Source organism: Microcaecilia unicolor, chromosome 2 (genome assembly GCF_901765095.1).
Source record: "Microcaecilia unicolor chromosome 2, aMicUni1.1, whole genome shotgun sequence".
NCBI lineage: Eukaryota > Metazoa > Chordata > Amphibia > Gymnophiona > Siphonopidae > Microcaecilia > Microcaecilia unicolor.
The window spans coordinates 183,992,915-184,009,258 of record NC_044032.1 but is presented as its reverse complement, the minus strand read 5'-3'; the positions used below and the strand labels follow the sequence as shown (position 1 = coordinate 184,009,258).

At 41.4% G+C, this 16,344-nt stretch overlaps 1 protein-coding gene across 1 annotated transcript in view; it reads left to right on the top strand.

Annotated features, from left to right (window-relative positions):
* CEP120 (centrosomal protein 120) overlaps positions 1–16,344 on the top strand; it is a 410,430-nt gene that overhangs the window by 138,596 nt on the left and 255,490 nt on the right. Inside the window, 2 exon segments of the mRNA XM_030193546.1 lie at positions 9,270–9,343; positions 9,346–9,418. Of these exon segments, the coding sequence (XP_030049406.1) occupies positions 9,270–9,343; positions 9,346–9,418 (147 nt within the window).

Sequence of the window (16,344 nt, the reverse complement as noted above, 5' to 3'; positions counted from 1 at the left end):
GTATTGAGAATTTGTCTAGGTAGTCGGTGAGCTGCTTGGTTACCATGCTTTCCAGTAGTTTGACTATCAGAGGGATAGATGCTACCGGACGGTAGTTGGAGATTTCATTTGCCTTTTTTTTTTTTTGTATCTTTAGTTATTGGGGTGAGTAGTATGTTGGCTTTGTCCTTAGGAAAGAGACCATGTTGCAGCATATGGTTAAGGTGTGATGTGAGGTCTACTATGAAGCGTTGAAGGGCGGATTTTATTAGGTAGTTGGGGCACGTGTCTAATTTACAGTGGGTCTTGTTGAACCTCTTAATCGCTTGGGTGACAATTTCATTGGTGAGGAGAGTGAAGTTTGTCCAGATTCGGTCTGCAGGGTATTCACCTAGTATTGAATCCAGGCAATCAGTAAATTTTTTGGTGGTGTTCTGTGGTAGCATGTTGCGTAGGTTAACAATTTTCTTGTTGAAGTATTTAGCAAGTTTGTCAGCAGATGGGGGTGTCTGTGTTAGTAGTGGTAACCACTGTGGTATCTAGTAATTTGTTCACGAGTTGATATAGTTTGTTCGTGTCTTTGTAGTCTGGCCCTATTTTGGTTTTGTAATAAGCCCTTTTGGTTTGACTTATTGCATATTTGTATTTTCTTTGCATTTGTTTCCAAGTGTGTACATCCTTTGTTTTTTTCCAGTCGGTTCCTTCTTCAATTTTCTGAAGGATTTTCTTTTAGCTCTAATAGTTTCCTTCACCTCACTTTTTAACCATGCCGGCTGTCGTTTGGTCTTCCATCCTCCTTTTTTAATACGTGGAATATATTTGGCCTGGGCTTCCAGGATGGTGTTTTTGAACAGCATTCACGCCTGATGTAAATTTTTGACCCTTGCAGCCGCTCCTCTAAGTTTCTTTTTTTTTTTTTTTTTCACCGTTCTTCTCATTTTATCATAGTCTCCTTTTTTAAAGTTAAGCACTAACGTATTTGATTTCCTATGTATACTTACTTCAAAGCTAATATCAAATCCGATCATAGGATACCGGGCTAGATGGATCAGTGGTCTGACCCAGTATAGCTATTCATATGTTCTTATGCTTTCTGAACAATTTCTCTTGTTCTGTTTTTCTCTTAAACATTTACAGTTCCAAATGTTCTTCTAAGCCTCTCCTGTCTCTTTTGACTGTTTCTGAGCAGTATAAGCCACAGATTTAAAGGTTATTCTTACCAGCTTCCATTATAGTGTATGAAATTCACAGCAAATGCCAAATTGGATGGGAAAGAGGCAGCTGCCTTCACTTGACCGCCACCTACTACATGTAGCTGCCAGAAAAGTAGATTTATGTGCAGGGCAATGATTACCTGTTTTCCACCAGGGCAGCTGCCTCTCTTTACTTCTGGTCCAGCACTGGTTCTGTATTTCAGAAAAGTTGGTGTTTGTCTTGTAGCTACATTGCAGTAGGACAAAATAGGAAACACTTTTTTGTAGCTTTACTACCATGCCCCATGCTTAACAAGCTCTCCTGACTAAAGTGAGCTACTTAGCTATAGCAGGTAGAAATAATATTGCTACTATTACACATTTATGTAGCTATAAGGTGTATGCAGTGCTGAACTGATGCTTTTAAGAGACAGTTCTGCCCTGTGGACTTTACAGTTCAGTCATGACAACACAAAGTGTTTGGAGAGATTTAAGGAAGATTTAAAGTGTTAAAGATGTAATTTAATTGAAGATGAGGACCACATTATCTAATTGGGTGCAGGTATAAGAATGACCCTACAAATCAATCTATATAAAAAACAGAAAATGGACTGTGAGTGAGAGAATGCCATTTCTTTCCCATTTCTGCTGGCACCACACCACAACAGGAGAGTGTAGTTGGGGAAGTTGCAAGGAGAAGCAAGAATAGAGATAGTTAAATGGGGAGGAAACTGTGCAGTGTGAGGGTTTGTTGCTGTTTCTTTGATTTGTTTTATATTGATACATGGAACAGGTGGAGTTAGTGTGGCTTTTGTCTGGACTCTTAAAAACTTTAATATAGAAAGAGATGGAAGAGGAAAATGGAAAAGGGAATGCACAAAGAAATGAAGAGGTGGCACATGGCAGGGAAGAAGGCGGCCACAGAGGCGGATATGAAGGAGAAAGAGGCTGCACAAGAAGGTGAAAGGAAAGTGTGAAAGAAGATGCTGGACTGTGGGGGTGGTGGAGGCTTTGTTGTTCTGAGAAGGGAGGAGAGGAAAATGATTTCAAAGTATGGGTGGAGAGAAGCCTGTGGACAAAGTAGGAGTGAGTAGAAAGAACTGGAGATGGAATAAGGGTTAGAGGGTTGGAGTGAGTAGAAAGAATTGGAGATGGAATAAGGGCAAGAGGGTTAAAGTTGTTGAGGAACGTGGCGTTGAAGGGGAGCTGTGGAGGGAGAAAACTGTCTAAGAAGGAAAATCAGGAGTATGAAAAAATGAGGGAGAGAAGCACACAATGATTAGTAAGTAAGCTCATTTAAAATTCTCTTTGCTCCTATAATTTGCTGTAGAAATTGGAAATAATTGTAGAAAAGTGGTTGGAAAAATAACTCCAAAAATTTTAATAGACTGGGATAAATCATGGCATGGTAGAAAAACTGCTGAAAAGACATATCAAATTCTAAAACAGGCCAGGTCAGACAGGGACTTCCGGAGACAAGCCCCCCCCCCCCCCCCCCCCCCCCCCCCCCCCCCCCCAAAAAAAATGGCCCAATGCATTTCTGAGAGAAGCATACAAACAGATTCAGTAAAACTATAGCAGTCAAGGAATTCCTTCTTTCAAAGCACCTTACCCCATTCTCTATTCTTTTCCCCTCTATCAAACTACCACCTGCAACGCCCCCCCCCCCAGAGATCTAACGTAAAACGGATGCAGAGAGGGACATACAATACACAGGGATTTGTTAATAATTCCCTATCCCTGGTAGGCTGCATTTGTAGTCATTCTGATCTAGCTGTCTATTGATAAATTTATTTCCTTTACAGTACTTTAATTCTACTGTGGAAACTGACTGAATCATACAGTTTTTTTTTTAATGGTTTACATGTACAGCCAACTAATATCTGTTGCCATGGGCAAGACCAGATGAAGACACTAAGAGGAGAATAGTTGAGACTGTCATGGCAAAGTTGGGTGTGAGATATGAGAAATCGATGGCAGGAGTAGCAGAGGTGAAGGGCAGAATCAGTCATGTTTGATTTAAAATTTTCCTATCAGCTTTTGTACCTCTTCAGTTGCACATAAATATCAGTTAACTTCTTGTTTCAAAGAGGGCTTCAAAGTCATGATTTAAGAGGCAGCTCTGTAGATTTAAAATGAATTAATGTAAAAAAATGATTTTAGTAACTTGCTCAAATGTATAGACTGCAAAAATCAGCACTTATGTATGTAGGAATTGGTGCATAGACATATATATGACATCATTCATGTACTTGTATGTTTCCAAAATACTTGCTTCTACAACACCTAAGGAAATATGCATTTATTTCCCATGGATCTATTTATGTCACTGTTGAGCTTATTTTTGAAAGAGATTGCCGGACATCTTCCGACACAAATCGGGAGATGGCCGGCGATCTCCTGATCCTGGCCAAATCGGTATAATCGAAAGCCGATTTTGGCCAGCCCCAACTGCTTTTCTTCGCAGAGCCAGCTAACCTTCAAGGGAGGATACAGAAGGCGGGACGGGGGCGTGGTTACGAGATAGCCAGCTTCACCTCATAATAGAAAAAAGATGGCTGGCTCAGACAAGCATTTCGCCGGCTGCACTTGGTCCATTTATTTTTAGGTCCAAGTCACAAAAAAGTGCCCCAATTGACCAGATGACCACCGGAGGGAAACGGGGATGACCTCCCCTTACTCCCCCAGTGGTCACCAACCCCCTCCCACCCAAAAAAATTTAAAAAAAAAGTTTTTTGCCAGCCTGTATGCCAGCCTGAAATGTCATACCCAGCTCCCTGACAGCAGTATGCAGGTCCCTGGAGCAGTATTTAGTGGGTGCAGTGCACTTCAGGCAGGTGGACCCAGGTCCATCCCCCCCCCTACCTGTTCCACTTGTGGTGGTTAATGTTGAGCCCTCCAAAACCCCTCAAAACCCACTGTACCCACATGTAGGTGCCCCCCTTCACCCCTTAGGGCTATGGTAATGGTGTAGAGTTGTGGGGAGTGGGTTTTGGGGGGGATTTGGAGGGCTCAGTACCCAAGGTAAGGGAGCTATGCACCTTGGGAGCTACTTTTATTTTACTTTTTAATTTCTAGAAGTGCCCCCTAGGGTGCTCGGTTGGTGTCCAGGCATGTGAGGGGGGGCCATTGCACTACAAATGCTGGCTCCTCCCACGACCAAATGCCTTGCATTTCGCCGGGTTTGAGATGGCCGGGCCTGGTTTCCATTATGGGTGAAAAATGAAGCCGGTCATCTCCTCTACACCCGGCGATCGATTTAGCCGGCCCCAACCGTATTTCGAAAATACGGTTGGCTCCGCCCCTAAAGATGGCCAGCCATCTATTTGGCCGGCGCCGTTCGATTATGCCCCTCTGTGTCTAGGAAACGGTGAAAGCAGCAGGTCCAAAATGTTGAGAATTGTCAGTTTTCCATGCCAGGGGTCCATAAGCAGTCTGCAGAAGTTAGATGTTTGAACTTTTGTAACTTAAATTTTAGACTATTGTATTGCAGATTGTTTGGTCTAATAGAATTCATCAAAACATCATTTTTTGTTTCTAATGATTTTAGCCACTTTTTCCCAGAGATGGTCACATATGCTTTCACAGAAAGCTCTGCATTTAGGAAATCATGAACTTCCCAACTGGGATGTCCCGTTTCTGACATCCTAGGCAAAACAGGGTTCATGGCAAACAGGCACCTATATTCCCTTTTTTTGTTGTTTTTAATTTTTAGGAGTCCTGTTATGAAGTTGCTTGATACTTTGGGTAAAGAATCAACAAAAAATAGATTGTGGTTTGAGCTTTAAAGACTTCACAGACCACCTTTTCAGAAGTCATGAATGTTGATGAATTATCCTGGCCTTTTCCAAAGGGATAGAGAAACTGCTTCTCTGTATTTTATACTCTGCCACTTGAGGCCAAGAGGGTTACCCAAAATAGCCTAAAACAGATTGAAAACAAATTATAAATACAAAACAATTTGTATGAACAAAGTAATCTTCAAATGTTTATAAAGTAGCACATAAGAGTTGAAATTGTTGGGCAGACTAGATGGACCGTGCAGGTCTTTTCTGCTGTTGTGTACTATGTTACTATGTTACTAAAGCCATTTCTTTGGGTAAAATAGTGTTTTACACATGAAAATAAAGTAGGAATGTGAACAAGCAAAAACAAAATATTGGTTCATTGTATGTTGTCATACAGTTACAAGAGAATTTTAACTATTTCTTTGAGCCTTCTGAGCTTTTGATCTTTTTGAGCAATAAGATTGTGACACAGGGACAAGCTGCTCTTTCAGCGCCCTCTGAGTAGCAAGCTTGATATATTAGGCACGTTCTCTGAAAACAGATACTTTTGTTCTGCTCTGTAGGGAGGTTATTTCTTTTTCTTTAAGGATAGAATATTGTCCTTTTCCTTTGATTGATCTCTTTTCTACTGTTTTGTGGACTTGAGTAGTGAATGGCAATGTATTTTTTTTTCTGATTTATTACTTGTATACAGTGGTGGAAATAAGTATTTGATCCCTTGCTGATTTTGTAAGTTTGCCCACTGACAAAGACATGAGCAGCCCATAATTGAAGGGTAGGTTATTGGTAACAGTGAGAGATAGCACATCACAAATTAAATCCGGAAAATCACATTGTGGAAAGTATATGAATTTATTTGCATTCTGCAGAGGGAAATAAGTATTTGATCCCCCACCAACCAGTAAGAGATCTGGCCCCTACAGACCAGGTAGATGCTCCAAATCAACTCGTTACCTGCATGACAGACAGCTGTCGGCAATGGTCACCTGTATGAAAGACACCTGTCCACAGACTCAGTGAATCAGTCAGACTCTAACCTCTACAAAATGGCCAAGAGCAAGGAGCTGTCTAAGGATGTCAGGGACAAGATCATACACCTGCACAAGGCTGGAATGGGCTACAAAACCATCAGTAAGACGCTGGGCGAGAAGGAGACAACTGTTGGTGCCATAGTAAGAAAATGGAAGAAGTACAAAATGACTGTCAATCGACAAAGATCTGGGGCTCCACGCAAAATCTCACCTCGTGGGGTATCCTTGATCATGAGGAAGGTTAGAAATCAGCCTACAACTACAAGGGGGGAACTTGTCAATGATCTCAAGGCAGCTGGGACCACTGTCACCACGAAAACCATTGGTAACACATTACGACATAACGGATTGCAATCCTGCAGTGCCCGCAAGGTCCCCCTGCTCCGGAAGGCACATGTGACGGCCCGTCTGAAGTTTGCCAGTGAACACCTGGATGATGCCGAGAGTGATTGGGAGAAGGTGCTGTGGTCAGATGAGACAAAAATTGAGCTCTTTGGCATGAACTCAACTCGCCGTGTTTGGAGGAAGAGAAATGCTGCCTATGACCCAAAGAACACCGTCCCCACTGTCAAGCATGGAGGTGGAAATGTTATGTTTTGGGGGTGTTTCTCTGCTAAGGGCACAGGACTACTTCACCGCATCAATGGGAGAATGGATGGGGCCATGTACCGTACAATTCTGAGTGACAACCTCCTTCCCTCCGCCAGGGCCTTAAAAATGGGTCATGGCTGGGTCTTCCAGCATGACAATGACCCAAAACATACAGCCAAGGCAACAAAGGAGTGGCTCAGGAAGAAGCACATTAGGGTCATGGAGTGGCCTAGCCAGTCACCAGACCTTAATCCCATTGAAAACTTATGGAGGGAGCTGAAGCTGCGAGTTGCCAAGCGACAGCCCAGAACTCTTAATGATTTAGAGATGATCTGCAAAGAGGAGTGGACCAAAATTCCTCCTGACATGTGTGCAAACCTCATCATCAACTACAGAAGACGTCTGACCGCTGTGCTTGCCAACAAGGGTTTTCCAACCAAGTATTAGGTCTTGTTTGCCAGAGGGATTAAATACTTATTTCCCTCTGCAGAATGCAAATAAATTCATATACTTTCCACAATGTGATTTTCCGGATTTAATTTGTGATGTGCTATCTCTCACTGTTACCAATAACCTACCCTTCAATTATGGGCTGCTCATGTCTTTGTCAGTGGGCAAACTTACAAAATCAGCAAGGGATCAAATACTTATTTCCACCACTGTATATTGTATTATTTTTTTGCCAACTTTACTTATTTCAAGTTTTTCTTGAATGTATATGGTGAAATTTAGTACAGATATAACTTAAATAAAAATTTTTTCACAATGGTTGCCACTGGCTCAGATATCATCTCAGAAATACAGAGTATCTGTCTTGTGTGATCATATTTTTGAATAATATCTCATGGGGTGACTTCTGAAAAGGAATCCTAAAGAGCTACAGAGCTGAGGGTAGAACAACTATTCTTACGTGCAGCAAACAAGTGTTAATGCTTGTAATTTTGTTTAGAAACTTTGACAATCTATTAATTGAAATCTCTTGTTAATATGTTGTTTTTTTTTTTTTTTACAATACGTTCTGTAACTCAGAAGTGGAACTCACTGCTGGAGAAATTTGTTGTAGTATTCACTTTTAGCAGTCATAATGAAAAAAACATTCTGAGTATGTTGTTTATTTATATGCATTGGGACAGTGCCTCTAACATTGTCCTTTTCTGCCCAATTACCTCCCTCCCTCCCTCTCCCTCTCCCTCCCTCTCTCTCTCTCTCTCACCTTCTGTTCAGTCATTTCCTGCTCATCTGTTTTTCTTTCTTTCTTTCCCTTTCCTCATCTTTCTCCTTCCCATCCTATCTCATCCTATATCTCTTCTTAAACATCCTTATACTCTCCTTTCTCATATCACATATTCCCATCACTCCTCTTCCTTCTAACACTCATTGCTTTCAACTTCATTTCTTTCTCTCTTCCTTCTTCATATCTTGCCTCTATTCTTTCCTTCCTTCTTATCTCTTCTCCTCCCCCTCCCCTTATTTGCATCCATAGGGAGCAACACAGGCTCTGGGTAGTGCCAGCAGTCAAGAATATAAGTTAGCTTCATTTGTGGGTAGTGGCAAGCAGGAGCAGTAGTGCTCTGTGTTGTCTGGTTTCTGGGTCTTCCAGACAACAGCACTGGCCTCAGGGATTTGGAGCATGTGCAGTGCTGCTGGGCCCCATGTCTCTTCCTAGTGTACTCTTCTGTGGATGTTCACCTGCAGAGAGAGAGCAGGGTTCCTGTTCTGCTGCTTGGAGGACCTGGAAACTAAGGAATATTATTGCTCACTGCCCCATAGTGAAGTGAGCTGTTTTCCTGCTTTCCTGCCTGTTCTTCACTAGAGCTGGTGCCTGGGATATATGCCCTTTCTCCCCTTTTGGAATAGTGCAGAATAGTGTCCTTGGGGAGAGGAGGCAATGCACGGAACTGCTGCTGTTCCTTTTCTGTTCTCCAGCAGGTGCAGCAGCCTTCATGTACTCTTTATCCTTGGCTTACATACCCCTATGGGTATGCAAACCACAGTTAGAGAAACAGGTAATAAAAATGTAATCCTACCATTCAGTAACGCCTTAGTCTTGACTCTCCCTAGGGAAAGGAGTCTTAACAACACAAATTTATTTTTTTTGCAATTTGATACATTTGTATCACAGTATTTCTTTTATTTTTTGTTTGTTTTTATTGTTTATTTTATGCTTTCATATTCTTTTACTTTGTCCTAATACTGCACATTTTTTAATTTCAGAAATGTATTTTAATACATGTCTATTTTAATACTATTGTGCTCTAAATTTATATCAGCTTTTCTTCATATGTATTTAAGGGGATTGATTTTCAGAGAGCCTTCAATGCTTTTATAGCCATGATATTTTATACCCATAAACTGATTTTCAAATGGAAAATTCCATTTGAAAAGCTTGTAGGCAACAGTGCCATGCGGATAACAACATGCACACTTTCCAAGAAGTGTATGCAATCAGTTGGAATAGAGCTATGCAAATTCTCTTCCTTATGGAAAGTGAAGCCATATGTTGTGCCCTCAATATTCAATCAGATAATTTAAAAGTATTTGTTTAATGTCATAGAAAACATTTTTCCTTATGTATTCAACTTGTTTTGGTGTTTTCTTTGATCTGAGCTACTCATTTAACCTGCATGTTTGGACATTTCCTGTATCAGACGTATTGAGAACATTTCTTTTTATTTGTTTCTTACCAGGTACTCCTATCCATTCTTTGGCAGTGCAGCTCCTATTATGACCAATCCCCCAGTTGAAGTAAGAAAACATATGGAAGTTTTCTTCCTCAGTCTTACTGTGCCTTTGACTTTGCAACAATGCCTCATCAGCTTCAAGACACCTTTTTCAGGTATTTTGCATATTTTTGCAGTTTACTTTAGGGAAGCAGTTAAGACATCAGGAGATGAGTATTAAGCATTCAGGCCTGTGGTTATCTAATCACCAAGAGTTGGGAGGTGTGCTCCAGACCAGTCCAGTCCAGACATATGGGTTTATGCTCTGCTGCCAACTGGTGAAGACTGAGAACTACTGGCTTATGACATCAGTTTGTAAGTATCTTGTGCAACCCTTTGCCAGTTAGTATTTTTTAGTCTCCAGCAGGTGGTTGGTGAGCTGTCATGTGCAGCCTGGTTCTGGTCAGGTAGTTCTGCGTGATCTCAGCCTTGGTAGAGTTGGTATTAAGACCTATTGGAGGGTGGGGAGCGAACCTTTAGAGAAGAAAGAGGTTAGGACTGGTGGGGCTGTTCTTGTAGTGTAGAGGGTGTTACACCTTGAGGTAGTGATAAGTTCAACTGTACTATTGGCAGTTGGGTCAGCTCGCACACACCACTTTGACCTTAACCTAGGCCTAGCGGTAAATTAAGTATGTAAATAAACATAAATATAAAGACCCGTGTGCTAGCTGTCGCAGCTGGTCACACCTCCTCTACCCCTGTCATGCATAGACCAGTCCTGCGCCCATGTTAGCCAGCTAATGTGGCATTTTTAACATAAAAGCCCCTGTTTCAGCACAGTAAACAGTAGCACAGGTGTACGCAACTGTCTATTGCACTGATAATGCTGTGTTAGCAGTTTAATGCAGATTAGCAAACTATTCATTATGTTTAATATCTATAAATAATTTTTTTCAAGTTAAGTATACATGCTGAACATGGCCATTATAGAATGTTACTGATATAAATATTTCTCTTAGAAAAATGTTGAATTAAATTTAATATAGCACAGCTTCCCTGACACCTGAAGGTGACTTCAGAACCTCTTTCCTGGTAGGCACTACTTGTTACAGGGCAAACGAGGACCAAGGCTATATCTACAGTATGCTAGATTAGGGGTGGGCAACCATGGTCTTTGAGGGCTACAACCCAGTTGAGTTTTTCAACTTGACTGGGTTGTGGCCTTCAATCTACCAGAAAGGGGGTTCTGAAGTCACCTTCAAGTGTATGGGAGTAAGCTGTGAAACATTAATTTTCCCTCTGCCTTGAAATCAGGGTTTGAGGGCCTCAGCACCTCAGCAACAGTGTAGAAAGACCTTGTACACTTTTAATCTCATACACAATATAATTCAGTAACAGAACTTTTATTTTGGTGTGTTTTTTTTTTTAAACTGAACTGCAAACATATATAACAAAACTTTTATATAAACTGAAATTGTTTAAAACAAAGAATACATGTGTAAATAACAGTGAATGTATTTAGAAATGTTCTTGAAGCTATTAACCCAGGCAGCCAATGCTGACAGGATAGTTGACACTTTAGAGTTTTTATTAAATACACAGAAAAATGGAGCTCCTGTGGGTTGGGGTGGATGGCCAGCCACAGGACCTGACCCATATTTCTTGTTTATCTCAGGATTTGTAAATAGTGTTAGAGGTTAAGGCATTAGGGATCTTTCTTAATTCATCTTTTACCTTGGAGTCTCAGGTTGATCATGTGTGGTTCATGCAGCTTGGTGAGGCAGTTGTGGTTATATTTGCACCCCCAAGATTTTTGTTTGATTGTACAGGCTACAGTGATGATGCAACTAGATTATTATAATGCCATTGTGGGTCTTTCCATGTACAGTATATTTTCCGAGGAAAAGTAGGCTGGTTCATTCTCACAAGTATAAGTGGGTCAACGTTCCGCGTCAGCCCATGAACCGGCATAATACATAGCAAAAAATTTGCTACAGCCTTCTGACATGCGCTCGACTGCACATGTGCGGAGTGCCTTCCCGCCTGCCGCACGACCGTGCTCTTCAGTTTTCTTTTTTCTGCAAGAGGAGCGGCAGATTTTTCTGTGGCACCTTCTTTGCCCGGGAATGAGCCTTCAGTGCCTTTTTGTGGTGATTTGTTCACCTTTTCTCTTTAATCTTAAAAAAAAAGTTTCCTTTTATTTTTCCCTAGATTCTTTTTGGCCTGCATCAAGTTTTCTTCCTCTTCTTTTTGGGGCTTTTTTTCTGGCACAATCGTGTTTTTTGATTTCGCCGGAGCTGTCTTCCCTTCCATGCCATCGAACACTCCCAGTGGCTTCAAATGTTGTACTCAGTTCAACGGGACCATCTCGGGCACAGATACCCATTCTTGGTATATCCAGTGTCTTGGGCCCAGCCATAGCCTGGCGAGTTGTCTCCTCTGTCTTCGTATGAAGAAGAGGACACAAATTGCTCGAGAGGCTCAGAGGGAAAAACTTCTTGGAGCCCAGTCCGGCCCTTTGACATTGGCATCGGCATCGAGGTCGGTGGAGTCAGCATCGAGGAAGGCATCAACGTCTAGAGTGGAGCTCTCAGAGACCCCGACACACTAGGGTTACCTGCGGCTATGGAGTTTCATCTAGTCTGTATGCAGGTGTCTTGTTTTTCTGGTGTGGCACCTGGTGTGTGGAATAAACTGCCAGGGGAGCTTAAAATGGTTCAGGAGTATGTTGTGTTTAGGAGGCAGCTGAAGACTTGGTTTTCTACACAGTATTTTTCTTGCTTATTTTAATATTGGGGGATGGTGTGTTTTTGCGATGGATGGGGATTGGTGGTATTGTAATTTCAGTGTTTGTACATTGTGTTGTATTGCCTCTGGCTAAAAATATGGGTTATAGGTAGGGTGTCCATCTCTTCCTCCCTCCCCTCTGCCCCCCTGGTCCAACATATCTTCCTCCCTCTTCCTCTCCCTGTGAGTTATGGGACGCTAATGGGCTGTTTTCAAACAGAGTATGATATTTATTTTTATTTATTTTTTATTACATTTGTACCCCGCGCTTTCCCACTCATAGCAGGCTCAATGCGGCTTACATATTATATACAGGTACTTATTTGTACCTGGGGCAATGGAGGGTTAAGTGACTTGCCCAGAGTCATAAGGAGCTGCCTGTGCCTGCAGTGGGAATCGAACCCAGTTCCCCAGGACCAAAGTCCACCACTCTAACCACTAGGACACTCCTCCACTCCACTCAAATTTGCCTTCTTTATTGATAATACAGAGAGCTGTGTTCTGTACCAATTAATGTCTGTGCAAATCATTTGTTATACCCTTGTATAGTGAATTACAGTAATCTAGTTCGGAAATTATGAACGAATGAATAAGGATACTAGGCGCTGAAATGCAAACTATGTGTTCTCGTGCACTACTTGTAAGTGAATTTAATTGTGTTGTGAAGGCTCCAAGAGTAGAAAAGGTGGATAAGTAGTCTTAGAGTTGGGCTTGACCAGATTAGAAAGAAGGAGTTTAAGATTCTTGGTGTTTCTAAGGGTTTTGTGTAGATGAGAGCAGGAGTGAAGCAGATCTTTACCTTGTGCTGCTAGTTTAGCAAACCAGGTTTAGGCACTGTGATGTCTGTACTCCAGAGAGATAACTTTGCTGTTGATATGTAGCTTGACTGCAGGTTGCAAGCAGATTTTCTTGTAGGCAAGAATTCTATGGAAAGTCAGCCATTGAGTACTCTTGTGGCTCAGGAGCTGTAAAAATTCACCAGCAGTGTTCTGTACCCTCTCTCCCAGCCAACTCCTCTCTCTTTTCTGGACCCCTTCACAGCCCAAAACAAAACTGCTGTTCCTTCAATTTCCTTTTTTCCCTTGTCATGTTACTCTCTGAAGTTCAAAAGGTATCCTTGGATATTCAAGGTCTCATAATTTTTATGATTACTACCGTCTGTTATCCAACACAGCCTTCCATAGTACAGGTTTATTTTGAGCAAAAATTGTTATTTGTTTTGCATGCCAAGGAATGGCTCATCACCACATTTCTATCCATTTTAATATGGTGTGTGGTCAGGGTTTTCACACGAGTCAACACCTGTGTTTAAAACCCTTTCTGCATTGCTAACCCACAGTAAAACAATGTGACAAGGTGGTGGCTGTAGCCAGAAAAATGCAAGGCTGCATATAGACAGAAACAACAGAGGGAAAAAAAAGAAGGAGGTGTTGATGCTCCTGTACAAGTCACCCCATGTGGAGTATTGTATTCAGTTTTGGAGGCTGTATCTCTCCGAGAGCATAAAAAGACTTTAGGTGGTCCAGAGAAGACAACAAAAATGGTACAGGGTTTGCACCATAAGATGTATGAGAAGAAACTGGAAGACCTGAATATGTTGTATACGCTAGAGGAAAGGAGAGAGAGAGGAGATATGATACAGACATTTAAGTATATGAATGGTATTAGTATACAAACAAACCTCTATCAGAGACATGGAGGCAGTAGAACTAGATGACATGAATTGAGGTTGCAAAGTGGTAGACATAGGGATAATGCCAGGAAATACTTTTTTTTTTTTTTTTTTACAGAGTGTAGCAGATAGAGAGGGTACTGGATACCAGGAACACCCTTCCAGGAAAGGTGGTACAATCAAAAACAGTGATGGAATTCAAAAATGTGTCGGATAAACACGAGGATTGCCTAAATAGAAGAAGACAGAAACAAAACATGGCTGTTGACGTATAATGTTAGACAAAAGTAGTTGTGAACCAAGACCAGTGTTGAATGGACTTCTGTGATCCACAAACGGCAAAAGAGGGGTATGGATTAGGGAACTAACGCTGAACAGACTTTGACAGTCTGTGTGCTGCAAATGGCAAAAGACAGATGAAGATCAAGTCTCTGTATTGTATATCGCTTTATCATCATATACTACGAGTGAAGGTGCAGTGCATTTCAAGGGGGAAGGGAAACATCTTAATGTTGAGATTAGCAAGCTAAATACTGTTAGCAATACTTTTGGTTATAAAAAATTGCACACCTATATTTATTTATTTAGATTTTGCTCACACCTTTTTCAGTAGTAGCTCAAGGTGAGTTACATTCACGTACTCTGGATATTTCTCTGTCCCAGGAGGGCTCACAATCTAAGTTTGTACCTGAGGCAATGGAGGGTTAAGTGACTTGCCCAAGATCACAAGAACCAGCGGTGGGATTTGAACTGGCCACCTCTGGATTGCAAGACCGAGTGCTATAACCACTAGGCCACGCCTCCACTCTGGTTGACAAATTGCCAACCAGTGGTAAGAATGAATGACTATAACCTGCACAGAGTGGAAGTTGCAGCTTTGAATTGAAGCAGACTGGATGGACCAGGCAGACTGAATGGTGCTATTATTTACTGCATTAACCCACAGTAACCATGTGGAAAGTTTTCTGTATCAGCCCCATATCTTTGTGAGGGGGACCTCACTAATAGAGGTACCCATCATTTTCATGTGGTGCGAGTATGTAAACAATGTGTTGCACCAGAGTATAAAGCTGCTTCTTCCTGATCATAGAGGAGGACTCTAGATACAGAATACAAGGAAATGCAAGAGGTCAGGACTGATTCAGCACCTTCTACATGGATAATATTGCCACTTCAACTGCTACCTTCATGTCATCTAGTTCTACTGCTTCCATGTCTCTGATAGAGGTTTGTTTGTATATTAATACCATTCATGTACTTAAATGTATGTATCATATCTCCTCTCTCTCTCTCCTTTCCTCTAGCGTATACAACATATTCAGGTCTTCCAGTTTCTTCTCATACATCTTATGGTGCAAACCTTGTACCATTTTTGTTGTCTTCTCTGGACCACCTAAAGTCTTTTTATGCTCTCGGAGAGATACAGCCTCCAAAACTGAATACAATACTCCACATGGGGTGACTTGTACAGGAGCATCAACACCTCCTTCTTTTTTTTCCCTCTGTTGTTTCTGTCTATATGCAGCCTTGCATTTTTCTGGCTACAGCCACCACCTTGTCACATTGTTTTACTGTGGGTTAGCAATGCAGAAAGGGTTTTAAACACAGGTGTTGACTCGGGTGAAAACCCTGACCACACACCATATTAAAATGGATAGAAATGTGGTGATGAGCCATTCCTTGGCATGCAAAACAAATAACAATTTTTGCTCAAAATAAACCTGTACTATGGAAGGCTGTGTTGGATAACAGACGGTAGTAATCATAAAAATTATGAGACCTTGAATATCCAAGGATACCTTAACAAAAATCAGAAATGTCCAGAACAGGAATTAAGTACTATAATTGGTTTTATTACACTTGAAAAAAGAAAGAGGTAAAAAAACCAAATTCAAATAAAAGAGAAAAGCATACTGTTAAAAAGAAATGGATGAAAAACTACCATAACATGATGTCCACACAAAATGGCACTTCCACAGTACTTATATATAAGAAACTGTGCACAGAAAAATACAAAACCACTTATCTCAAAAGAGTAGTAAATCTCATATCTGACATGAGAATATGAAATTTACTTGAAAAATGGTGGTGCCCTGCCTTTCGCGGTACATCCAGGGAATTTTTCCCATATATGGCAGACTGACCCCCCCACCTGATGCATCTCCAGGATTCATCACATGGGATAGGGCACTGCCATTTTTCAAGATGGTGGCACCAGAGGCAGGAGCAAGTGGGCATCGCTCCTTCTTCCCATTTTAAGTTATAGTGAGTGAGCTAGGATGGTGGGAGGATGCCAGTAGACATAGGGATTTAATGTTTTGTTTTGTTTTTTTTAGTTGGGGAGGGAGGGGGTCTCATGCAGATTCTGGCCGCTAGTACAGATTTGCTGTAAAATGTCAGGCACTGACAGTATAAGTGACATTTTGTAATGAGCTGCAGATTACTGCTGTGAGCAGTAGTAATTTCCTTGCTCATTGCTTATTGCATGCTGTGGCAGTTTTGCAGTGCTAATTTTGTCGTAGGGCTGCTGCTGTACCACAAGACTTTCTATATCTTCCCCTCAGTTCATACCTCATTGTGGTTTTCAAAATGTATAGTCACTGTAACTTCAATATCCATCATCTTAGAGAAATGTTTTTCTTA